Below are 25,550 nucleotides of genomic sequence, written 5' to 3'. Positions count from 1 at the left end.
ACAGTAGTGGAGCTTTCTAAGCTGCGTGCCAGTGTTGTAGTGCTAAAGTGAATAAACCTGTATGTACAAAGATTTTGTGCACTGTATGTATCTCTGGGATAATCATAGCCAGATACCTACATCATACTTCCTTTCTTTTGCAACATTTAAAGCCAATCGTTTTTTCTTCTACAATGCTTCTAGGGTTCAAGAGGGTGGAGACAAACCCTTCCATACCTCAGCCTAGATCTCCAAAGCTTACCATGTGCCTTGTCCTTTAAGGTAGTGTAGCTTTCACTTTGCCACTACATGCTGGTGAGCCTGAGGAATAGCATGGCTTCTCTCTGGCCCTTACTCCCTATTGAGTTCTGCTTTGCATGGTCATGTATGTGAATCCAAAGAGGGTATGCAACTCCACCCCATGAAAATACTTGTGTAATCTGGGTTTGTCGGGGCCAGCAGTGGTCACTTATAAACTAGATGCTAACTGAGGTGTGTATTTTGTTTTTCAGGTGGTTCTGGGGACCGGGAAAAGATGCCTGTCAATCATGAGGCTTTTCTGCTCATGGCTAATTCCCAGAATGAAATGGAAGATTGGGTGAAAGCCATCCGACGGGTCATATGGGCTCCGTTTGGTGGAGGTATTGCAAATAGCTCACATGCACATAAATTAAAACATTTTCCTCAAGGTAAAACATATTCTTGTGATACTAGGATATGCATAACAGTATCAAATCACTGAGATGCCTAGATAAAAACTCTTTGTCTAAAGCTTTTTAAATCCAACTTTTTGGGATGTTGGGGGAAGAAAGGGGACTTTTTTTCCTTCTCTGAAGTATGTACAGTTAACAATGAAAGAAGCTGAGTACTGGTGGTGGTAATTGTTAATTTTCAATGCTTTTTAATGATCTAGTCTCTGACACCTCCTTATCTTTCCTTTTGCCATGGAGATTGTATACTTATCTCCGTTCTCCACCTCTAGGCCAGATGCCCAACTTAAAACTTGGGGACTTCTGACAACATTCCTTTCTGCATGGGCCAATTTAGGACTCAAGCCTGTAGTGCTTATGCAAAAAAAGCTTCTGTTATCTTCAGCAGGTGTTTTGCCTGAGTCAGAACTGCAGGGTCACCTTTGGGGCAGCTTTACTGTTGCCAGCTCCTCTAAATTGTTTTAGTTTCAGTCTCAGAATATTTGATGTTTAATTTTAATCCCCTTCTCCTCAAGTCATGCTATTACATACCATTTATTTTGTCAGTGTGGTTTTACAAGGGTGGCCAACCTGGTGTACAGGTACCACAAGTAGTATGGGAAGCTTGTGTGTGTGGCATGCAGCAGATTGGGGAGAGGTACAGGCAGCACAGTGACAGATAGAGCAGGAAGCAGAAAGCAGAGCATTAAATCAGGTAGGGAGCACAGGGCAGGAAGCAGAAAGCTGAGCAGCAGATCAGTATCAGAATGGCATTTGGGGAGGGTGTGTGACTAATTCGTGGCATGTCTGCCAAAAAGGCTGGCACCACTGGTTCAGAGGATGGGACAACAGGCTGGGATTTTGATGACCTGGTTCTATCCTCAGCTCAACCACTGGCCTCCTGAGTGACAATGTGTAGTTCACTTTGCTTCTCTGTGAAAGAAGGATACTTATATGAAATGTGCCAGACAAGAGAGTTATTCTTATTAATTTTGCTGACATTGTGCTTCTAGCACATGGAAATGTGGAGAAAAACATGAGACCATGACTCTAGTGCACCGTAAAGGCATTGACATCACAAGGCCAATAAATACCGTATTTTGTTTGTTTTTTTTTAAAGCAGTCTCATGGTTTTTGGGATCCCAGCTCATGATTTTGAATGTCCAGATTTAGCAAGACTGAGATAGGTCTGGAAGGAACAGGAGTTTATATATCCCTTCCTTAGGCCATATCTACACTGTTTAGAAGGCCTGATAGCCAAGCTATGGTCTGTGCTTATAATATTTGTTCTGTTTTGCAAAAGCCCTGAAAGGCTGTCTTGGGTGTGAGTACTATGAGACTTAGTCCCAGGCAGCTGGAATGGAGATTATTTTGTCAGGGTTTCTCCACAAGTAGCCAGATAGTCTTCTCCAGCTGCTGCCAACCCACACTGTAGTTCATTGCATCTGCACATTACTCTACAGGAGTCGGAAGTCCCAGACCACACTGCTGCAGCCACAGCCATTGGTAGAGCCTTTGTGGTTCTGTCAGACAGCTTTGTGGTGTGTCAGACAGCAAGGAAAACTGATACAGCTATTCCAGACAGTTGACATCCCTCCAGCATACTACTCCTTCAGGGCACAGCACTGTCAGTGCTGCTGCTGTCAACATATGTTTGAGGTTTTTTGTCAAAATGCCCAAGGACTTGTCAGTTTGTTGAAATAGCCGCAGGCCGACTTCTACAGTTAGGGGAAACTCATGTTGCTAAACCTGTAATTCTCTATCAGGGTGCCAGGGCACCCTGGGGTGCCTCCAGATTTTTTGAAGCATGCCATGAGGTATGAGGGGATAAATGACATGTGAGGAGATAAGCAGATAAGCTAAGCAGATAAGCCAGGCTCAGTTTTATCCTTGTCTGGATGATCCCCTATCCCTTCTGCCCAGCTCCTGTGTAAGGAGGTAAGCACTACGGTACTTAATATATAAATTATTTTATATTTTTGGGTGCCACATAATTCACTAAAGTTATGGAGGAATGTCTCGAGTCCAGTGAGGGATGCCTCGAGTCCAGTAAAGGGTGCCTCAAGTCCAAAAGTTGGGAAACACTGTGCTAAACTGAGCCCAAGCTTTCAAAAGTGAGGGAGGTGACTCAAAATCATGAGATTCCATGTGTGCATGTGAGTTTTTTTTTCCTCTTTTATTATTTTTGGGTCCTTTTTCTCTGACTGCTACTTTCTGAGTGTTTCCACTCTGCAACCATGATGCTGGGGCCTTCAGAACAACTTCAAATGTTGCAAGACTTAGGATAAAATCAGGAGATCTGGCAATGGGTGCCATGTAATAAGGAAGGAAAGATAAAAGGATTTTTCTGTTACTATTTTCAGACACTGGGTGTATCTATACATTCTGTTAATGCTCCTGAATAAACTCTGGCATAGCTCACACCAGAGTTTACAGCTCCTGGGCTCAACATCTTCACATGTGCCTGGGACTGCAGCAAGTTGAGCTGGGGCAGCACAGCCCCAGCTGTTGGGGGTCTGGGTCAAAGTGCTGTGGAGGGGCTGACAGGGGCATGAGGGTGCTATAGTGCAGGGCCTGCACTATAACACCCTCCCCTCACGCCTCTGCTGGCCAGTCTTTGTCTACACATGCATTACAGCAGTGTAATTAACTCCGCTGTAAAATAGTACTTGTGCCTGGGAGTGTCTGTGTGCTTTATTGAGGAGCTAATTAGGCAACTCTGCAGCAACATGCACGTGTAGATGTGCCCTGTGAACCTGATCCCAGTCCCACTGTCAGTCTAAACCTGTCACTCACATATGTCAGCAAGAGCTGGATCCCCTCTGTAAAAGAGATGAATTGCAATTTCCCATGTAAATCAGTTGGAAAAGAACTGAAGTTGTACATCCAGCCTTTTAATTCTCCTCTCACTTCAGCTTATTGACTGGATTTACTGATAATTCAACTAGCTTACCCATATCTGACTGCTTTTCCTGCCGCTCTAATCCCACTCTTATCGATCATATAGATTCCAAATCATCAGGAGAGAGAGAGCTTGTCGCTATATTCAAACACGTTTCCAAAGTATTTCATTGCTTTTAGGGAAAGCAACCAGACACACTGTTGTCCCCACAGAATAAGAGCAGGGAGTTTGGTGTAGGGAAGGGGAAGCAGGGCAGGAGTCTTCGTGATAGGGGAAGACAGTAAACAGAGCTGTCTTTGTATTTTAATTGAATGGTTTGATATGTACTTCCCTGCTACTGCTGCTCCTAATTTGAGTGCAGAATCTTATCTATCGACACTTTTAATATTTGAAGCTGGGGTGGGGGAGGGGGAATTAAAAACTATATTAATATGTAAATATCCAGCCCTGGAGAAGGCTGATATGATGTGAAAATGAATTATGCCAAGTTAAAAGGGGAGGCTTAGCCATGCACTTTAATGTCTGCTGGTGTACTGAAGAAACTCATCCATCAAAGAGGATGGGTATCTTTTTACATGTCTATGCAGCATGAACTATGTGAACTAGTTTAAAGGTGAAGTGCAAAGCCTTTTAAAAATGAAACAGAAAACTTCTGAAAGCTGTCAAGACTTCCAGATCATAGCGGGAGACATAGGCGAGCTTAAAAGCCACGCAGAATTTATGCTTTGAAATACACTTCAAATTAGGCCTTAAAATCCATCAGCCTCTAAGTCATTTGAAGAAGGGCTGTGCTGTTTATGGGGGATATTGTTTCTAACAGTTTTCATAGCTTTCAGCGCCCTGGATCCTTGAGTCTAGTCAGTTTTAATCAGAGCAGAAGCTTCTGTGAGCCCAAATTTTAAAATAAGGTATATAAGGTATTGGATTTGTTGTGTCTTTTCTTTTCCATTCTTTTTTCTGTATGAACAGAGATTTTACAGTGGATTGATGGAGCTGGTTTGTGGGTCATGTTGCTGTTATCAAGGCTGATTAACACTCTGTTGCTGTCAGTACTGACTCACACTTTCCTAAATTACCCTCCTAAACTTGTGCAGTTATTTTGTATTTACGCTCATGAAACCAAGAACAGAATGTGGCCCTTTGGGACACCCATGTTTGGCTTCACAACAGGTATGGAATTCATGTCTCGCCTCTGATACCACCTCGGATGGGCCCTTCTTATTAGTTAAATGAAGAGTTGCCTCTGTGCCGTACAGCCATGCTGACCTTACTAACTATCACCAAGTGGTTGCAGAACAGGGTGGCATGGTGCAGTACTTAGAGTAGGTTCTGAGTTGCAAGGCTTCTAGATCTTATTCCCAGGTCTGCTAGTGATTGTTCCACCTTCCAGCATCCTCAAAGGCAACTGTGTGATGCTGGCAGAGTCAAATAAAGGTGATGTCATAAGTACACCATGAATCAACACTTAGGCAATTCCAGAAAATATTAGCTAATCTAAACAGAACTCATTCTTTTGGTTTACTTACACACTGACTCCTTGGTCCTTATTGGTTTATTAAAGCAATACCATCTTTGATTGCACTGCCAGCCGGGATTGTATTTGGGCCTCTATATGTGAAACCAAAGGCAACTGAAGTCACTTACTCCACCATGGGAGCGTCTACATGAGATGTTTACTGCACAGCTCACTAATTAACTATGTAGTAAATGTTTTGGTGTCTACATGTGCACTCCCATTAGGGCACACAAAACTAATAAACTCTGCAGCAGGATAGTGCTCGTGAAGTTTTTTTGTGTACTGTAATGCGCATGTAGACACTGACCCAGCTGGCTGGGGCATGAAGGTGCTTCAATGCAGGGGCTGGCTGCCAGTGAAGCACCCTTGTGCCCCAGCCAGCCACTCCACAGCACATTGAGCCTTGGTTGGCAGGCTGACCCCTGGGCCCCCTCCCTGCTGGGGCTGCTCTGACTCGACTCAATGTGCTGTGGTCCAGGTGCTCCAGGGAGCTTCCTGGGAGCAATAAACTGCAGAGCAATAAGCTCCACAGTTTATTGCTGAACACTAATGTCACGTGTAGACACATCCCATGATAATTAATGTGCTTCTCCTGAAAGAGAGAGTCTGCCTGCAAAGCTATTTGGCAATAGCTAGCCCTACTCAACTTGAAACACATAGACACTGCTTCCCTGTGCTGGATCCCACAAGAGAATCTGGGGCCTGGAATTTCCTATGTGAGATTTGCCCAGAAAAATCAAGGACTCCCCCTAAAACTACAAAAGCATTGAGAGAACAGAAGGTGCCTATACACGAGCAGCGAGGCTGCTCCAATGTGCTGTAATTATAGTGCCTCAGAGCAGACTCAATTAATTGGTAATTACTGTGCTCCAGCAGACTCCAGCATCTCGTGTATCAGCATCCCCGTGCTTAAAAATGGTAGTGGGCACTTTAACTAAAGCTTGTTGAGCACACTTTAGTTAAAGCAACACTGCCACTCTTTTTAAACAGGGGGACACTGATACATGAGACACTCCACGTGCTTTATTTGGAGCAGCCCTTGGAGCGGCTCTAATTAAAGCACCCAGCTCCCCCACGTGTATAAACACCCTGAGAGATTTGCAGTGTGAGTCCACTCTGTCAATGTTCTCTTTGGTAATACAGGGGTAACCCTACACAGGCATAATGACGGACCCTAAGCATGGCTTTGGGGTGATTGCTTGAAAGCTGCTAAATGAGAGCACAGCAGAGTTGTTTTGAAGACAAACGTTACTGGCAGCCAGAAGGGTACAGTAGGAGGAAACTGTACTAAGCTTGAGAAATGGAAGGACCATGTCCTAGCCCAACCACGGGCTCTGCACATGATTGTGGGTGTTTGTTTAACCTGCCGATTGCCTCCGTTCCTCACTCTAATTGGGAAGTGCCTATACACTGCAGCAGCGAAGGCCACATAGGTGACTCCTGTTATCTGCATAGTATTGTGACAAAGAAATGGCTCCCTGCCTTCTCTGTCATTTGTACTGATCCTTTCCTGTCACTTCCTCACAGGCTCTGAGGAGGTGTATGTGTGTGCTGTGGGTCCTTCCTCCAGTGGGTAGTACTGTGGGCCACATTTGTGGTGCAGGATGAAACCAGGTGTGCTCCTGAAGCACATGCCAGGTGTTTGCCTTGCCCTGCAAGTACCTCATTGTTATCTCTGCATAGATACAACTGGTGCCCCGACTAGTGTTATCAGTGTTTGTTCTTCCACCCTGGAGTCAGTATTGTCTCCTGGGAGGAAGGCCCAGCCAAAGGGAGAGCAGCAGAAGAGGCAATAGTCTTAAGGGCTGTAGGACTGCAGAAAGCCATCAAAGATGAGGGAAAGAGCAACGCGTGGTGAGGAGGACATGGTCAGCTTTATCCCATACGGTATCCACACCAAGTGCTGTCACAGCACCCTTCTTAGATAGGAATACTGAGGCACAGAGATGAGTGATGGTGAGGTAAGGAAGAGGGTCCCACTGCCTGGAAAGCCCCACAAACAGAACCATCTCTGAGGTCTGGTTCTGAGCAGCACACTCCTCAGGTCCCTTACCTAGGATAACTCGGGTCATCACTACCTTATCAGAAAAATTCCCACTCTAACCATATTTTATTTTTCTGTCACCCCTGTGCAGTAGGAAAGGACCATTCTGCTCAGTTTAAGGAGAGATGGAGGCAGAGAGAGAATAAAGGACCCAGCCTCCCACAGAACATCTGTGGTAGAGTGGAGCTTTTCCCAGACCCCTGCGACACAGCAGGCACCAGTCAGTTTGCTGGGTCCACCACTTTGCGGGATCTGTATGAGAGAAGGCAGAAAGATGGGCCTATTTGCCAGATGCCTTGGAGTGTTTAGGCAGTCAGGACTTGTAGCAGGGATGATATCATTTATTAGACCAGCAAGATTTTTGCAAAAAATAGTCTTTAATTGCAAGCTTTCGGGTACAAACACCTTTCATCAGGCATTGGAGAAAAGATTGTAAAAGTTCTCCTGGGTAAAAATGAAAGTTCATATTTCATAGGATTTCACAGAGGAGTCAATAGATAGAAAACTCCTCTGGGCAGTCAGTTCATAGCTGGTATGAAGCCTCTCACCTCCTGCGAGGATCTGTGATGATGCAAATTACCTTGAAACAAAGGCAGGAAGCAGAATCTCAGGTTTCAGGTGGTCACAGGTACTTCCTGCTTGGGAAAATATGAAGGTTTCATTTTTAAAAATCGCCTCAAAGTCAGTATCTTCCATGTGTCAGGTATCCAAGTTGTAGCCATATTGGTCTAGAGGAAAAGTCAATCGGGACTCATAGCAGAGATGATATCTTTTATTAGACCAACAAGATTTTTGCAAAAAAAAAAAAATTTAATTGCAAGCTTTTGGGTACAAACACCCTTCATCAGGCATTGGAGGAAAGATTTGTTTAGGAGTTTTGGAGCTGTCCCTCTGTCAGTTATTTTAATAGTACAAGAAATCCCAGCAACCGAAGAAACACTGAGACAGGTCTGGGGGGGAATGTTAATGGGATTTTTATTCTGAGGCCATGGCAACACAAATGGAACCACCCTAGAAAGGGATCCTTGAAGGAAAAGCAAAAGCCAGGGATGTAGCGGATGGCTTGCACACAAAAGCTGTTATGGATGGCTTGCACACAAGCAAGCAGCTTCACTGGGAAGAAACTACCCTGCTATTGGAACAGTTTACCTTAGTTCAGGGACTTGTGTCATGTGACTCCAACTTCACTTTCTTGAGGGCCGCTGGTGCTTTGCCAGGACATCCCACTGGTGTGTCCCTAGCCTAAGTGACCCTGAAGCTGCTTCAGCCCCTTCCCAGAGCACACGCTGGAGGTGTGGGCTATGGCAGCTCCATGAAGAACTCTGCTCTCGGGAGTTCATCCCCTCCATGTTTTTTTCCTTTAAGCTTCCAACAGTTCCCTCCATGGGGCTGAATGGGTGGGCAGGCATCTACCATGAAGGATACTGTTGTTCAAGATCCTTCTCCAGTCCAGCAGAAGAGAAAGAGCCTCCTCACCCTTGCCCTCCCACAGTATCTAGTGCCTAGGGCAGCGGTTCCCAATTTGGGGGTTGCAACTCCATTTGGGGCCACAATGACAAAAAAGGGAGTGACACTTGCCCCCCAGATTTGTGCATGGGGTGGGGCGGATGAGGGCTGCCCACTGCCTGCTCAGGGCTTCCTGCCCTGCTGCCCTTCCCCTGGGGTCTTAGCGGCAGAGTGGGGTGGGGAGGCTTGGTGTCACTGCTGGGAGCTCCATGCTGGCCATGCCACCCTGACGAGGCATCCCCTGCCCACCTGGCAGCAGCAGGGGGCACAACTCCGTGCTGCCACTGCTGCCGGGTGGGCAGGGAGTGCCTCACCATGGCAGCGTGGGGCTCCCAGCAGCATCACCGAGCCACCCCACCATCCCACACCACATCCCACCTGCTGGGCTGTGGGGGCTCTGTGATCTGCTCTGGCCACAGCAGCTGCACAGGTCTCTGCAGTTTGCAGCTGGGGCTCAGGCACTCCTGGGGGGGCTGGGGGCTGCGGGTCCTGACCCTGGTCTTGTAGCCCTGGCAGCTGGAGGGCTGGGGAGGAGGGGGGCTGTGGGTGGGGAGTGAGGAACACTTGCAGAGCCAGAGGCTGTGGGTGTAAAGGGGGGGGGGGGCACTTGGAAGGGGTGGGGTGCTACGGGTTGGGAGCAAGGGGCCATACTAAGGAAATGGGGTCATGCTGAGGAAAAGTGTGGAAAGCACTGGTTTAGGGAGTTTGATAAAGGAAACCCAGGTTCAAATCCTTGTTCTAAGCATGACACAGCTGTGTTCCCTCATCCTAAATGGTGCCCTGTTTGGCTGGCTGAGTGAGGTCCTCTCTTGTTCCACCATGGAAAACTTCAGAGGTCTCTGGCTGATCCCAGTGTGGAGCAGAATGTTTTTTTCATTCTGCAAAAAGCTTTGCCAAATGGGAAAACCGCTTCCTGTTCAGCTCAAATCCGGAATTAGTAGAAATCAAAATCTCCCCCTAGTGGCTAAAAGCATCTGTAACTCACTATGTGCTAAAACAGTCATACTAAATTTAGAGTAGCATGACATTAACCCTGGTACAAGTGTGCACTACAGACAAGCTATCTGTAAGTGGTTAATAGAGCTGGAGCCAGTAGATGGGGCTCAAAGATACATAGCATAGGTCTGGAGTGCTGTTGGGTCAATAAACCTTGTTGTGCCTTGCATCTGGCTTCCATTTCACATGGAGCTCTTAACAGTGGTCAGAGTTTTGGAGCCTCATTTGCTAGTGGTCTATAAACACAGAAGAGCGATGGTCTCTGTTCTGAAGGCTAGTGGTCTGACAGAACCGCATTTCTTGTACTGCTTTACAAGCTCTTGTGACTAGGTGAGTGTGTGTGTGTGTGTGTACCTTGGCTCGCAGCAGGAGTCAATGTGAACTGCTCAGCTGGGTTTCACATGCACTGTGTTGATGAGAGTAAGCCTCCTTTAGATCATATAGTAGACGTATGCTTTCTGAAATCCTAGGAAGTCACAGATTTATTATATTTTAACATCTGTCTCCAGCAGCACAGCACCTCCTCACCTGTGGCTGGAACAGGACTAATGCAGAGGGGCAAATGCCACCCACACCAGTTCCTAGCCTGACCTGGGTCTCTGAAGACTTATCCCATAAGAACCAGCTAGATTTATGCTTGGTATATGAAAGTTCATGGGCTCATAGCCCTTGTGGCTCTCACTGCAAGTCATGCCTATGTATAATTAATTGGGCAGACATATTCCCGTGGTGTTTCCCAGCTTGGAAGGCAAGAATTTTAATTTCTTTGGATTATTTCTTTGATGAATGTTACAAAGATTTGTGTTTATTAAAGGGGGAAGGTAGTCTCAGTCCCTGCAAGCTGCAGAATTTTAACTCTTTGATACCTACAAAGGAAGAAGCTCATCTCCTGTCTCTCCCCTGTCTCTCACCTCTCGTCCTGTATCTGAGGGACATTTCTTCAGCTGCCCCTGGTCAGCTCTAACACTAGAAGTCATTCCAGACCTACTTACTCCTCACTAGTGGGGATTCACTTCTGGATGGGCTGCAAGTTCAGAGCCCAGGGTCCCTCTGTTTATGACCCCTGCTCAGATTATTCTGAAAAATCTGGTTAACTTCTTTAAATGTAGCTCCTCGTGTCTTGGTTTAGGAGGATCACAGAATCTTATCAGAAAGATTTGCTCCCTGGTATTCTTCAGTGCTGTCATGTTCCAGTAAGCCTCTAAACTTTCTAGTGCTTTTCCAGTAATTTTCAGGTTCCCCACCACTAGCTGCTAATGGCCCAAGTTGCTGCTTTAATACTGAAGTGTGCAGGGTATCTCTGTGCTATCACTTTCTGGAACCATCCAGGCTCCGTGTGTATTTGTTTTAAACTTCTGGAAATAGGCCTTGTTTTTCCTGAAAAAAGTTAAGGTTGGACTCTTATGCTGTGATCCCCTGGCTTGAGGAGGGCAAGGAGCTGCAGTCAGTCCAACTCAACAGTATACAGCTGCTCCAGTGTAGAACAGAATTGAACCAGTTTTACTGATCTGATACACAGTTCAGAAACCATGGTGCCTTACATGTCCATTGTGTCAGACCTGAGTCAAGACTGCCGTGTCTTACAACAAGATTTCAGTGTTGTAAATGCCACTGGGCGCATTTACACAAGATGCTTTACAGCACATTAGACTAATATAATGCACAGTGAAGTGTCACCATTTACACTTGCACATCAATTACCACACATTAAATTAGTCTAATGAGCTGTTTTCTAGTACAGATACATACAGTGGGAGGCCACTGCGGCCTGGATAAGCTCTGATCTCCGGGATGGGGAAAGCTATTCCAGCTGCACAGCAGTCAGGACCAGTCCTGATCTCTGCAAGCCTGAGAGAGCTGTCTCAGCTGCAGGGCAGCTTCCTCCCAGCTGTGCAGAAATGGGACTGACCTAGGATCGGGACTGGAGCTGTAGCTGCAGCTGCAGCCTGCCCCACCCTACCACTGCCTCCGTACTGTATGCCTCCACTACCGCCTGCTTCCCTGTCACTGCTTTCCCTGATGCAGCAGTGGGTGGAGGGATTTATGGAAACCCTCCAATGATTAGAATTTATACATGGGAAATCATAACAAATTTATGAATTTTCCATATAGAGACCCTAACTATTGGGGGCTCATCTTAAATTCAGGGTCATCTTGGATTTGGGTAAATATGGTACATAATGGGAGCTCACATTCTAAATAGACCAAGGATGGGTGTGCAGAGACAGAGGGAGTGGCTTGCCTGAGGTCACACACCTGATCCATGATGGAGCTGCGATGAGAACCCAGTTTCTTAACCCCAAAGCCAATAATTTACCTAGAAGGATCCTCTGCCTCTCTTTTTCCAGAAATCACCTCCTGCCCTACTTAATCTGTTGTTTCCCAGCCTGTCATGCAGGTAAGGGGGCAAGGTGCTAATTGTGTGCATGTTGTTACGCAGAGCACTGACAGGAAGTAATTACAAGGGCACTGAAGCAGAGACTGGCTTTCCTTTTCAGCACTGGGCAAGATGCTGCCGACTAGCCCTCGCAACTTGCCCTGTCAGCAGACAGTGAATACATTCAGTTATTCCAGGCTCCTTGAAAACAGGACTTTTCCTAGCTGGATATATACAGAAGAGTTGGGGCTGCCCACAGATCCCTTCAGAAAAAAGCTGTTTCTCTTTTCCTAGCACTTCCCATCAGAGCATCTTACAGATGGTGCCTTCAGTAAATCAGCTCCATGCTGTCCCTGTGACCCAGGGATAGTCTTGCTCCTGTAAAAACAGATAAGAAAAGGAAACATGGAGAAGTCAGGTGGTAGAACTGGTAATGGACACCCACTCTGTCCTTCCCACCTGGTTTAATGCAGGGGTGGGCAATTATTTTGGGCGGAGGGCTGCTTACCGAGTTCTGGCAAGCTGTTGAGGGCCACATGGGTAGCCCCGCCCCCGGAAAGGTGCCCCGCCCCCTGGTCGCCATCTTGGGACCGGAAGTCTTGCCCCCTAATCTCTGACCTTTGCCACTGGAAGTCCCTCCCCTTGCCCTGGAAGTACTCCTTTCATAGATTTCATAGACATCAGGGCTGGAAGGGACCTCGGGAGATCATCGAGTCCAGTCCCCTGCCCAAAGGGCAGGAAGTCAGCTGGGGTTATAGGATCCCAGCAAGATAAGCATCAAATTTGCTCTTGAAGGTGTTCAATGTAGGTGCTTCAACCACCTCCGCTGGCAGACTGTTCCAGACCTTGGGGGCTCGGACAGTAAAGAAATTCTTCCTTATGTCCAGCCTGAAATGATCTTGTAGTAGTTTATGACCGTTCGACCTCAACATCCTTTGGGGTGCTGTGGTGAAGAAATGTTCCCCCAGATACTGGTGGTCACCCCTGATAACCTTATACGTGGGCATCAGATCACCCCTGAGCCTGAGCTTTTCCAGGCTTAAGAGCCCCATGGCTCTCAGCCTGTCGTTGTAAGGTCTGTTTTCCTGACCTCTGATCATGCGCATGGCTCTTCTCTGGATTCTCTCAAGCTTGTCCACATCCTTTTTGAATTGTGGGACCCAAAACTGGACGCAGTACTCCAGCTGCAGCCTCACCAAGGCCAAGTACAAGGGGAGAATGACGTCCCGGGATTTGCTTGAGAAGCATCTATGGATGCAAGCCAGCATTTTGGTCACTTTACTAGCTGCAGCATTGCAGACTCATGTTCATCTTGTAGTCAACGATGACCCCCAAGTCTCTTTCTTCCATAGTGCTAGCCAGCATAGCACTGCCAAGCCTATAAGGATGCTGCAGGTTTTTCCTTTCAAGGTGGAGAACCTTGCATTTTTCGGTGTTAAACACCATCAGATTCTCGTTCGCCCATTTGCTGAGCCTGTCCAGGTCAGCCTGGATCACCTGCCTGTCTTCTGGCGTGGATGCTTTGCCTCAAAGTTTGGGGAAGTGGGTTTGCTACCTTATGGGAAAAAAACAAATTACATACTAAAACTAAAACACCCATAATAATATATTTTAATTTAATATAAAAAAAGGCTTCTGTCCTGATTTGTGTGCGTTTGTGGTGTATATGCAGGATTGCATATGGGGTTTTGTGGGGATGTGTGTGTGTGTGGGTATGAGAGCCATGTAGTGCAGAGTGGTCATCCAGCGGGCAGGCAGGAAAATGGGGAAAGTGGCGGGGGGCAGTGGAAGTGAGCAGAAGTGTGGGGCCTGCACCAATGTCCCAGGGCCAGTGCTGGCGGGGCCTAGAGTGGTAGGAGTGCGGGGTGTGGGCTGGCAGGGGTCTGTGGAGCCGGGCTGCGCTGCACCAACAGGGAGAGGGGGGAGTTGACCCGGCTCCATAGAACCCCACGATCCTGCTGCCCTGCTTTGGGCCCCATCGGCACTCGCCTTGGGACACCAGTGCAGGCCCTGCACTCCCACCCAGCTGCCGCTGGCTCCCACACACCCACTGCCCCTACCCCAGCCCCGCAGTATAGGTGGGGATCAGCGCACAGCCCTGAACCTGCGTGTCCCACGCTCTCCTGCAGAGAATGCACTGCAGTTCAGTGCAGGGGAACAGTGTTCCGTCGTCCCCCCAACCCCTGTGCGTGGCTGGCACTTCCTGCTGCAGCTGCTCACAGCTCACAGGCTGTCCTGCCTCTCTGCCACAACAGAGAGCAGGCACATGCAGCCTTGTGTGGGCTCCGAGTGGCTGCAGCGTGGGGCACTGGCCACAGGGAGGGAGGGACACTTTTCCCCCCGTGCTGAGCACCAGTTTGTTCCCCACTGCCGCTACTAGCCTAGGTCTTGTGCAAGCTCCAGGCTTGCCCATTGGGGCTGAGCTGTGGCAGCAGCAGCTGGACAGAAGCTGCTGCTCAGTGCAGATGAAAGCGGCCCCTCCACTTGCCACTGCCAGGTAGTGTTTGCTGTGGCTGTCTGCCCGGAGCTCGCACTACGCTAGGCTACGGTGTGGCTGTTTCACCGCCACCTCTCTGCTGCCCTGTGGCTGCTCCACCCACATGGCCACTGCTGCCATGCTGGGCAGCACAGAGGCCGCAGTGAAGCAACCACTCCACAGCCTAGAGTGGTGCGAGCTCCAGGTGGGCAGCCACAGCAAACACTGCCCGGCAGTGGCGAGTGGCAGAGCTGCTTTCCTCTGCACCGGACAGCAGTTTCTGGGCAATGAACCATTGCTCAGCACAGAGGAAAAGTAGCCACTTCCCCTCCCATGGCTGGTATCCCATGCTGCAGCTGCTCGGAGCCTATACAGAGTGCCTGTGCCTGTTTTCTGTTGGCACCGCTGCCCCGCAGCAGAGAGGCAGGACAGCCCCATGTGGGCTGTGAGAGGCTGCAGCAGAAAGCACTGGCCATGGGGGGGGGTGCACTTTTCCTCTGCGCTGAGCACCAGTTCATTCCCCACGGGCAAGTGTGGCATGTACACTGCTCCCCACCTGTACCGTGGGGCTGGGGCGGGGGCACTGGGAGTGAGCAGGCATGCAGCAGCCAGTGGCAGCTGGGCGGGAGTGCAGGGGCCAGTGCCGACGGGACCAGAGCAGGGCAGCAGGAGTGTGGGGTCCTGGCCAGCAGGGGCTCTATGGAGTTGGGTCAGCTCCTCCCTCTCCCTGTTGGTGCAGCCCAGCCCGGCTCCACAGACCCCTGCCAGGCCACGTCCCATGCTCCTGCCGCCCCACTCTGGGCCACACTGGCACTGGCCTTGGGACATTGGTGCAGGGCTCCACACTCTCACTCACTTCCACTCCCCCCCTCCCCCACCACTGCTTTCCCGCCTGCCCGCTGGCTCCCAGCTGCATGTCCGGACCATGAGGCTCAGCAGGACCCTGCCTGGCCCTGAGGGCTGGGGCTATCCCCATGGTCCTTCCCTGCATCCCTTTCCCTCCTTATCTGAATTTCCCTCACTGGTGTAGCCATGAACAGCCCCATGGTCCCAGGCCAGAAGCCTCTGCTAGGCAGGCGGCTTCCAGCTGTGGGGGGTGGGACCAGGAGGGCCCTTCTGTTGCAGGAGTCTGCTGGGGCTCCCCCAGGGTCCCACTGCCCCTGGCTCCTGTCATCTTTGACAGGAGCTGGGGGCAGATAAATACTAATTTTCTAAATTTTTTAGTGGCCCCACGGGCCAGATAGAATGACCTGGCGGGTCAAATGAGGCCTGTGTGCTGTATTTTGCCCACTCCTGGTTTAAGGGAAGGATGTCAAGCAGCTCTTAATTCAGACACATGGGAGACGTTCAGGGCTGCCTTTAAAATGTAGGTCTCAGAGGGCTTTTTTCCACAGCAATCTCTTGGAAATTCAGATCGCCAAGTGGCAGTTATTCTACCCTCCCAAAACAGTCATAGCTGGGAAAAGTAAAAGTGTCATGGGTTAACTACTGCTAGGTTTTTGACTCTGACCTCAGCTTTCCCAGACAATCAAAGTTGGTATGGCTAGTAAAATTATGCTTGTTTTTATTATGATGTATATTAGTAAGGGGGATTACTAGATTGGTTTCATTCTCTAGCTGATCTTGAGGCAGCAGCAAGGTGACACAACAAAGTGAAACATGTCTTTTGGGTACAGGTTACAGGGTGGGACAGGTGCAGTTGCTGAGTTTCTATGCTATAGCTTGGATAACCATCCCAAAGCTCATTGTCAGTCCCTTTGTTTCCCAAGTCCCCAAGGTGTTTAGGTGAGCAGCCTCTGGCTGCAGGTCTGGCAAGTGTGGCAAAGGCATAAATTTGACTGGTTGTTTGGCTCTGTCTGTTATTGGGTATGAATAAAATGGGTCCACATTAAAAACTTAGGCCATGAACCCAGAATGGGAATCCAGCAGAGTTCAGTCGTGTTCAGGGGTCTGGGGTTTTGGTTCAGCCTCTTTGAGGCAGCAGGTTTAACAGCAGCATCCATACCTTGATCCATTCTAGATGTGTCCACTCTCTTTACAGTTGGATATAGGAGTATAGGTCCAGCCCTTCTCATATTTTGAGGGTCTTTGATGGGAATAGATATCATATCATCATTATTTTATATTCACTCACACCCAGAATCTTTATAATACATTTCTATGCAGCAAAAAGCTCACGATGAAGTGGATCTAGGAAGGGTGAGCCTGCCTCAGTTGTTTTGTGCAGACAGACCTCCATTCAAGTCGGTGGAAGCTGTTGGTGCCTAGAGCCAGGGGTCTCAGGGCTGGGAGCTAATGGTCTCTTTGAAAACTTGGGCCTTCATTTTTTTTCCTTCAGTTTCCCAGCTGTCAGACAGAGATAATGCCATGTGATTTGTCCCTACATGAAAGGTTTTCTGGACATGCAAACTGTAATTACATTATGGAGAGAATGTGTGTAGAATATTTGCTTTGAATATTGGCTGAGATATTTACTGAGAATATTTGCTCAGCTCACTGCTTGCTAATTTGAAAGGCATTTTATGTTGCTCTTGACATTTCATTCTCCAAATTCTTCTTGTCCTTGTTTAGAGAGGTTTTGGCATTGGACTCCAGATGTTGTGGCTAAGTGATGGTCAGGGCTATTTATCATCCTTCTGTTTGCTGCACATAAACAGTTATAATCTCATGTTGGGGAATAAATTGTTTAGAGTCTACCATAGTGTAATTTACTGTGCTCTTTAGTGTGGCTTCTTTTTGTCATACTTACACAGGACAGAAAAACTGTTTGGGCAGGTTTAGCTGAGTGGCCTTTCCTATGGGAGGGAGATGAATAATGATATTTAGAACCTTTCAACTCTGTCTCATGTTTGTTTCAAATATGACTGTCTAGCTGCTGCTGCTGGAAATCAATACAGTGTGGTGATATCAATCAGTGAGCAGAAAACTGTTTTCATTTTCATTCAGGCACCATTAAATGGTGGCTCTCTAATCCAGAGCATCACAATCAGGTGGGGGTGTTGAGGAGGGGATGTTATGTTATGAGGATCTCTTCCCAAAGTTTAGAGTGGAGAGAGAAGTAGGATTTTTTTTCTCTTAGCTGATTTTTTGCTGGGTTCAGCAGCATGACTGAACTCTTAACCATGTTACTGCTATCTTTCTGGTACAAGGAGATCTATTTACCTGAGTTTGGCTTGCATAAGAGATGGCTTTGCATAAAAGATGGCTTTGAATCCAAAATTTGTATAAACCTTGGGGAAGTTCAGATCTGGATTCCAGTTTCTGAGACTGGGTCTTGTCCATACAGAGGCAAAACAATCCCCAGGTGTAACATCCCTGGTTTAACAGTGTAAGCCCATCTGTAGATGAACCAGTATATATTGAAGTCTGGACATTTATGTAAGACCTGCACCCCCATGAGTACTCACTAGAACTGTATAGAGCAGGTACGTTCTTTTAACAGAGGGATATGTGGGATTGTGAATTCATATTAGTTCTTTTAATGTGAATTCAAAACTACTTTATGGTGCAGTCACTACAGGATTTGAATTTGGCTTGAGTTAGATGCCAAACTAGAAACCAGCCTGGGTTTTCAGAGATTTTATGAACCTCAGCATACATCCCACATGTCTGAGCTGGATCTCAAGACTTGTAATGACACGTAGAGACACATCAGCTTCTCACAGCTCTGGGACTTGAAGAGTAACTGCTGAGGTGCTAGCTCATGACAGCATTACTAGGAGATCCTACCCCCATAGTTCACAGTGCAGAAATGTCATGGAATAATATAGCTTGTCTCCTAAGCAGGGTGTTCATGCTGGGTTTTTGTGCTAAACAGTCTTACACACCAGGATTCTCTGTCAGTAGAACTGGAGCAGCTCAGGTACTGGGAGTATTGTCATCCCTCCCAAGTGTCCCATTCCTATGACAGAAGGGGAGTGCAGTCTTTGTGACCCGTTCCATCTGTGGTATCCATGTGGAATATGACCTCATGGACTAGGGACAGACATTACACATAAACCAGTTTAAGTGATCAGAAACTGGTTTAAACCTGTAACAGAACAGAAGTTCAGTGCACATAAAGCAGTTTGAAAATGGCTGAAACTGGTTTGAGATAAATCTGGTTGAATGTAGTAGCAGACTTAACTGATTTGGGTCAAACCAGCTTATGCAATACCTGTCCCAGATCCTTTCCTGGACAGTTAAATCAGAGTCCCCCAGCATCCCAGCATGCCCTCTGGGTGAGCAGGGCTCTCTGCTCCAGAAAGCTGGGCTGGCCGCTCCCCTCTGCTCCCTGGCTGCAGCTCTGTCAGAGACTAAATGTACAGCAGGGTCTGCCTGGCTTCCTCCTGCTCCCCCACTCCCCACTCCATCACCACACCCTGCCGAAGCAGGGATTCGCCCCCTCCCCTCTGCCTTACACAGACACCTCTCAGCATTAGCTAGCATACCAAATGCTGCCTATGCAGAGCTGACCCAAGCAGGGTGCAGGCCACAGGGCAAATCAGCCCCTGTGGAGCCCCACCCCTGCTCCAATCCCATGGGCCCAGGACCTGGAGAAACTGCCACTGCCATTGGTGGTGGTGGCATGGGCGGTAGGGGGTGGAGCAAGCGGCTGGATGCAGAGCCACTGCTGTGCCTAGCTCTGTACTGCTGCTGCTCTGCCCCACTCTGCAGGGCCCCCCGAAGTGCCAGGCCTGGGAAGGTCGCGCCAATTCATGACCCCTAGGGATGGTTCTGTGCCTACTGTCTGTATTGTGGCAGGCAGAACAAAGGCAGACAAGACTGTGTTGGCTTAGGGCTTTTTGGAGCTAATCAATAGGTAGCTGGTAATGTCCTTCCTTTACTTCCTTGGAAAAACTGTTTAAGAAGAGCTTGAACTAATAGAGAGAGGCTGTTGTTTTCTTAATGAGCTGACAAACATTGAGTTAGGGGTTATAAACACTGTGTCAGCAGCTCCCTGCTAGGCTGCTGTGGGGGGAACCCTCCCTAGCATCCTGTCGGGGCCTGGCCGCTCCCCTTAGCTCAGCATTGTGGGAGGGAAGGGAGGGCTGCTCTAGCTCCGCTCGGCTTCTAACCTGAGCCACTGCAGACATGTGCCTGTAGTTTTTCAGTCCAGAGGGGATGCCTATGTGCTTACAACCCAGTTAAACCTAGCCAGGTTAGACTAACCTGCAAAGATCGAATGAATTCAGGCTCAGGCTTTTTGAATGTCTGTCCCTAGCCAGACATGTCCCTAGCCTAGTCTGGTTCCAGTTAGTGCCAGTTGTGATGGTAGTTGACATGCAGTCTTGCTAGCTTACTGTAGTTTTTTTGTGAGTCCTGTCCTTATGTGAGAATATCAGATTTCATTTAAAAAAGAAAAGAAAACAGGTTTGTGGTTAATGAGAAGATGTTAGACCTAGAGGCATGACCTAGAGTCAGAAAATACAACAGGCGATTTAAAAGAATAACCTCATGATTTCAAAGCCAGCCTCATGATATTTTGTGACCTGGATCAAGTTTTTTCACTGTACTGGTGTGACAACGCTGTTCTCAGTCCTGATGAAGCAGACTGACACATTTCATGTAGGCCCCAAATGGAGATTAGATGGTAACAGGGAACTAAGTAGCTGTGCAATACAATCTTGTCAGGCTGCTCCCATATCTTGGTGCTACACCTTCAACTGTACAGTTGCCATCTGCAGCTGTGAGGCAGCTGTCATTTTGTGTTGTGACTGAGAGGTCTGTGTGAGCTAGTGTGCTCCCTCCCTCCTCTTTCAGGGAGGCTGTATTGTTCTTTCTTGGATTGATAAAGCAGGGAGATTCCCTTGCCTAAGTACTGATTCTCCCTATGCCTGAAGAAGGGTGTTTGTACCTGAAAGTTTGCAAAGAACAATTTTTCTAAGTATTTAGTTGGTCTGATAAAAGATATCACATCTACCCAAAGAACCGTATCTACCTACATCCTTAGACCAACACGGCTGTAACCAACAGCCCTAAATACTGTTGAATTCTTCTGCGGATAGTCTCATTTTGGGTCCTTCCGAGGCGCTGGCCTCAACTGTATCTATTGGCAATGTAAGTTCTGTAGGTTACTTACATGTTGTGTACAAAGGTATCTGATTTAAATGTGTTTCCCTTCCATTTCATTGGCTGCCCCTTGCTCTCATACTGCGGGTGGAGGTAGAGAGGAAGGAAGAGCTCAAAAGGGAAACGAAAAATTTTACAGGCCATTTGCTGTCATCAAGGCCTCCCTCCAGCCATTGAGCTTCCAGCTGTCTCAGGCTGCTAGTGGATGTGACACATTTGGAGACAGTGTTCCAGGTAATGGTGCCAAACAATTTGATGTTCCCAGAATTACTCATAAAGGAAACATCTCTGATCTGCCACTGGCCCCTAGCTATACTTCTGGCCAGGCCTTCCCTAACCTATCACCTACTTTATGCATCCAAGAGGACAAGAGAGGGATTAAAACCATGGACATAATAATACCTGGTTCCTCAGTAACACCTCGTCTTCAAGCATCTTAGTCATTTAGCAAATGGTAATTTGTGTCAGTTTTTTAAAATTCATTAGTTGTGTTTAAATAGTAGTTAGATACCCTGGACAAGATCAGATTCCTGTTGTACTGGGTGCTACTTACGCAGAGTGAGACAGTCTTGATCCCAAAAGTTTGCAGTCTAAGTAGACAAGGCAGACAAAGAATGGGAGGGGAAATAGAAGCCCACAGGAGAAGTGACTTGACCAAGGTCCTACAGCAGGCTGGTGGCAGAGCTACAATCAGAACCCATGTCGCCTAAGTCCGAGTGTATGGCCCTGTTCTCAGTGGTTGAAGTGTTACAGCTGAACTGTGCAAACAGTCAATATACTTTCCTTCATGTTTTATATGGGGGAAACTGAGGCACAGAGAACAACTTGTCCAGAATCATCCAGTGTTAGAACCAGGTCTGGAAGTCCCCTGCACCAACAAACCGCTCAGTTCAGATGAATATAGATTGCATCAATGGTGAGATATCTAGTATTCTGACAACAGAAATCCAGAAGTGAGCAACTTCTGTGACTTGGAAATCGTTTTGGAGAAGGTGGAATTTAAGTGGACTTTCGTAACCTCACAAAACACAAGGAGATGCAGAATAGCCATTCCTTCCTCTCCTCTCACCCAACTGCTGGATCTGTAGGCAACATACTCCAGCTAAGCTTGCTAGTCTCATGAGAGCAGTCCCCTAACTTAAGCTGTAGCAATTTATTCTTCTAGTCCTAAAGGTCCTGGCCCCAGCTGCTGGTGCCTGCTATCCCATTTACAACCCACTCCTATGTAGCAGCATTGCTCGTTTAATTCTGTCCAGTGTAATCATTTCACAGTAACCTTAAAAAATGAGGCTCAGACTAATAGCGACTGGGGAAAAAGACTGAACCAGGCCTGAGATTTCTGCCCATGTGAGAATCAATGGCATAACCTTGAGCCCTGTGGCTGCCCTGGGAGGCTGAAGCAGCTTAGATGATAGGAAACGCCCCTCTGACCCTTACTGGGGCAAGGGCAACTGATTGTCTGTAGGGCAGCTAACACTGCCTGTGGCTAAAAGGGAGTGAAGAGTGTGGCACGCAGACAGAAACTGTTGCTCCACTCTCCGGCTATCTGGAATAGATCTGACAAGCAATTAGAGCATGAATATATTACATGTACTATGGGGGATGCCTTTGTTAAAACTTGCGACCCATACTTAGCTGCTGTTTACACTGGCGGCAGCGTCAAGGGTGGGCAAGATCCTACCTGCCTGTCTCCCTTTCTTTCTCCCTTGCCGACGGAGCTGGCTAGCTCCACATCTCATTGGATATTTCAAGTTCTTTCTGCACAAGTCATAATTAATGCTGAGTCGCGGAGCTGAGACCAGATGTGCTGCTGAGATTATCTCTCAGGGCAGCTTGGCTGCTCCCTGCTCTCCAGCGCTGAGTGAATGGAAAGCAGCCAGTGCTGGGACTCAGAATGTGTCTGATGCCTGAAGTCAGGACTTTCCTCCTCTGCCGCTCATGCTGTCTCACACTGCCTGGTTTCTGCTTGAAGCTCAGTGCCTGCCATGTAGCTGAGTGCTGCACAAAAACGCAAGGTATGAGATGATTTTCCACAGTGTACAGTTGTTATGGTTTCCTCTTGCAAAGCAAACGCGTTAGTCCTTGGGTTAGGTCAGACAGTGGCTAAACATAGCTTCAGTCTTTACAGAGGGAAAGGAGCAAGGAGCACTCTCTCTTAACTGGCCAGACCCCAAGCTAACTTCTGGAGATATTTTGGGGGACGTATTTTGCAGAATATTTATACCATGCAAGTGTACTCAAGGCTGAATATGTCCTAACATGCATGTGTGAAGGATTGACCCTGTGGAGAAGGACTGCTGGAGATGAAATTTCAGTTCCCAGCTCCGCTGCAGATTTCCTATATAAGCTCGGGCAAGTCATTTAATTTCTTTTTGCCTCTGTTCCCATAAGTCTGCTTACCAGTGATACCTCTTCTCTCTCACTCTTCGTCTGTCCTGGCTAGTTAGCTCATACGTTCTTAAGGAACAATCATTGTAGTTTAGCCTATGTGTACGGCACCTAGCACAATGGAAACCTGCCCTATACTGTAATACAAATAAAATATGCCTCTGTGTGTGTGTGTGTGTGTGTGTGTGTGTGTGTGTTCACACATACGTACATGTGTATGTTTGTACATCTGCAGACTTATGTGTATTTATGGTTTGTCATCCATGATTTTGTGTATGTGGGCATTTTCAAATGTGAGAGGGACACTTGTGTCAGTGGGAGAACAGGTGACTGCATCTGTAGGTGAGCTCTAGGGTTAGTATGTGTCAGCACATGTGTGCTTGTGGTCATATGTGTGAGCTGGTGGCTGACAGATATATGCATACACATGCATCCCGTGTGTGTACAAGTGTGCATGGGGATATGCAAGCATATATGGATCTCAGTATACATGTTTTTATCCATGTGCTAATGGATATGTGTATTACCTACACAAAAGCAAGAGCCCTTTTGCCTGTCAACCTGAATGAAATAGAATCTCAGACTGAATTTAAAGTTTCTCTCTTCAATTCCCTTTGTTTGAAATCAGAGCTGTCATAGGGAAAAATGAAGCAGGGAGAGTATCCCTTCCTGCCCACGGCATGTCTGAACAGTATGGCTGAATATACATTCATTGTATGCCTCAAGTGGGTGGGTGAGCTATTCAGGCCAGGACAGAAAGCCCGTCTGTGTGTGTTAGTGAGTTCACCATTCCTGATTTGGGTTTTCCATAAAGAGCCAGAGACAGTTTGTTGCAGAGGGGGAGAACTTCCTCCCGCTGTGCTAACCCATTTGTCTAGTATCTATTGAATCTGCCTGGGATTGAGGATGTGGTCCCAGGCATGTTATTTTACTGCTTTGAAACCAAACACAGCAGCCTAACTCTAGATAAGGATAGGACAGGAAGATTTAACTCTTCGGCAGCCAGTACCCTCGTGCTTTGTTTCCAGCATAACCTCAGCTGGCAGTTAGGCTGATGGCATTGGCTCCTGCTTCTGCTGGGACGGAAATGAAGAGCAACCCAGGGCAGTAACGTCTTCCAGCAGCAGCATCAAAGGGAGCCGAGGCTGCCAAGTTCAGTCTGAGCTGCAGGCACCAGTGATTGAAAACAGGCCCGTGCCTGGAGGAGCCAACGGATTGGATCAGGCTGCATGCAACCAGCTCCTTGTTTGTTTTTAATTTCAAAGGAGGGCACAGCCAATCCAGCCTCAGGACTGCTGTCAGCGGGGGGCAGGGGTGGGGGGAGGCAAAGGGGAGTGTAGCCACCTCAGCTACACAGGCCTGTCAGGCAGAGCAGAAGGCAGGGCAGCTTTGGAGAGGACACTGTCTCCACTCCTAAACCTGTTTCTGCGCAGGCTCAGCAGACCAAGCCAGGAGACGATGCTAGTTACGCTAGGTCTGCCCTAAAGACTCCTGCCAGCGTAGCTCTGCCAGCTAAGGGGTATGATGCTTGACTGGCACAGCCATGCTGACAATCTCCTACACAACAGTAAACCTGTGCTTGGACTGGCATAGCTTGTGCTGCCTGGTGGTGAGAGAGGCTGGATTAAAAGTGCAGCTTCCCCCGTATCAGCCTCATCCACATTACAAGTACTTCACCAGCATAGTATACTGGTATTCCCGCACTGGTAAGATGTCCTGGTGTCAGCAGAACTTCAGTTTAGGTGCTGTTGGTTAATAGATGCAATGGCCAGAGGACTTTTCTATGCTGCATTCACCACAGCGAGCTGTCTTGGTGGAAATACGTTTATGGGAGATTCCAGCCTTTTCCCAGCTTGTTTGTATGTGGATTTAGTCCCAGTGGTGTGAGCACTGAGTGAGGAGCAGGTTTATTGCACTGGGGACATGACCCTTGAGTTAGAATTGCAGCTGTAAATGGAGACCTCTGTCATCAGCATTTGTTTGTTGTTAACTTGAAAGCAAAAGATACTGTTTTGGTGACCAGATTAGGGTAGTATCTCCCTCCAGTCATATATAACACCACAAGCACGGCTGGGCCTTCAGCTCTGACATCTGGATTGGAAGTAACACGACTTTACTGCTCCGTCTCTTACCTTAAGGCTGGTAGCAGGCTCTTACATCTCTATGTGGTCCAGCTCTTGGAGGGGAGAGGGCCTCACTGCACGCAGGGGCTCCCTGTGCCGTGAGCGGGGGTGTGGGGTGGGCTGTGGTCTGGAGTGCTGGGAAAGAAAGCCTCACCTCCTCCAGTCACCCCACTCCCATGGTCTCAGCTTGAGGAGTGGAAGAATCCCTCCCGTCTCAGTTTTGCCCATTATGGCTCTCGCACACAGGCTTCCCGGCTGGCTCTATCATGTCCTCTCTTCCTCCCAGCCCAGTAAGGTTAGTAAGAAGGAGAAATGGGTTTCTGAGTTACTTGTGAGGGGGTCAGGGATAGGGGGGGCCTGTGTAGGTTTGAGGAAAATTGGGGTGGGGGTAGAGCACAGTTCAGTTCCTGATGGGCCTGGAGGTCCCTAATGAGGAGGCTGCTGTGATCTCTCCCTATCTGCTGAAAGCAATTGCTTCTGAAGACTAGGTCCTCCAAGGGGAA

At 48.0% G+C, this 25,550-nt stretch overlaps 1 protein-coding gene across 6 annotated transcripts in view; it reads left to right on the top strand.

Annotated features, from left to right (window-relative positions):
* The window catches only part of ARHGAP22 (Rho GTPase activating protein 22), a 306,841-nt gene that overhangs the window by 236,722 nt on the left and 44,569 nt on the right, over positions 1-25,550 (top strand). For 3 of the 6 annotated variants that reach the window (XM_090057611.1, XM_090057612.1, XM_090057615.1), the window contains exon 2: positions 492-668. In XM_090057611.1, the coding sequence (XP_089913737.1) occupies positions 492-668 (177 nt within the window). Of the gene's footprint in view, positions 1-491; positions 669-22,126; positions 22,552-25,550 lie in introns of those variants that run through there. The other 3 variants (XM_090057610.1, XM_090057613.1, XM_090057616.1) reach the window with 2 other exon arrangements.

Source organism: Crocodylus siamensis, chromosome 7 (genome assembly GCF_052110815.1).
Source record: "Crocodylus siamensis isolate JL-2025a chromosome 7, ASM5211081v1, whole genome shotgun sequence".
NCBI lineage: Eukaryota > Metazoa > Chordata > Crocodylia > Crocodylidae > Crocodylus > Crocodylus siamensis.
This window is presented reverse-complemented; position numbering and strand designations above follow the sequence as displayed.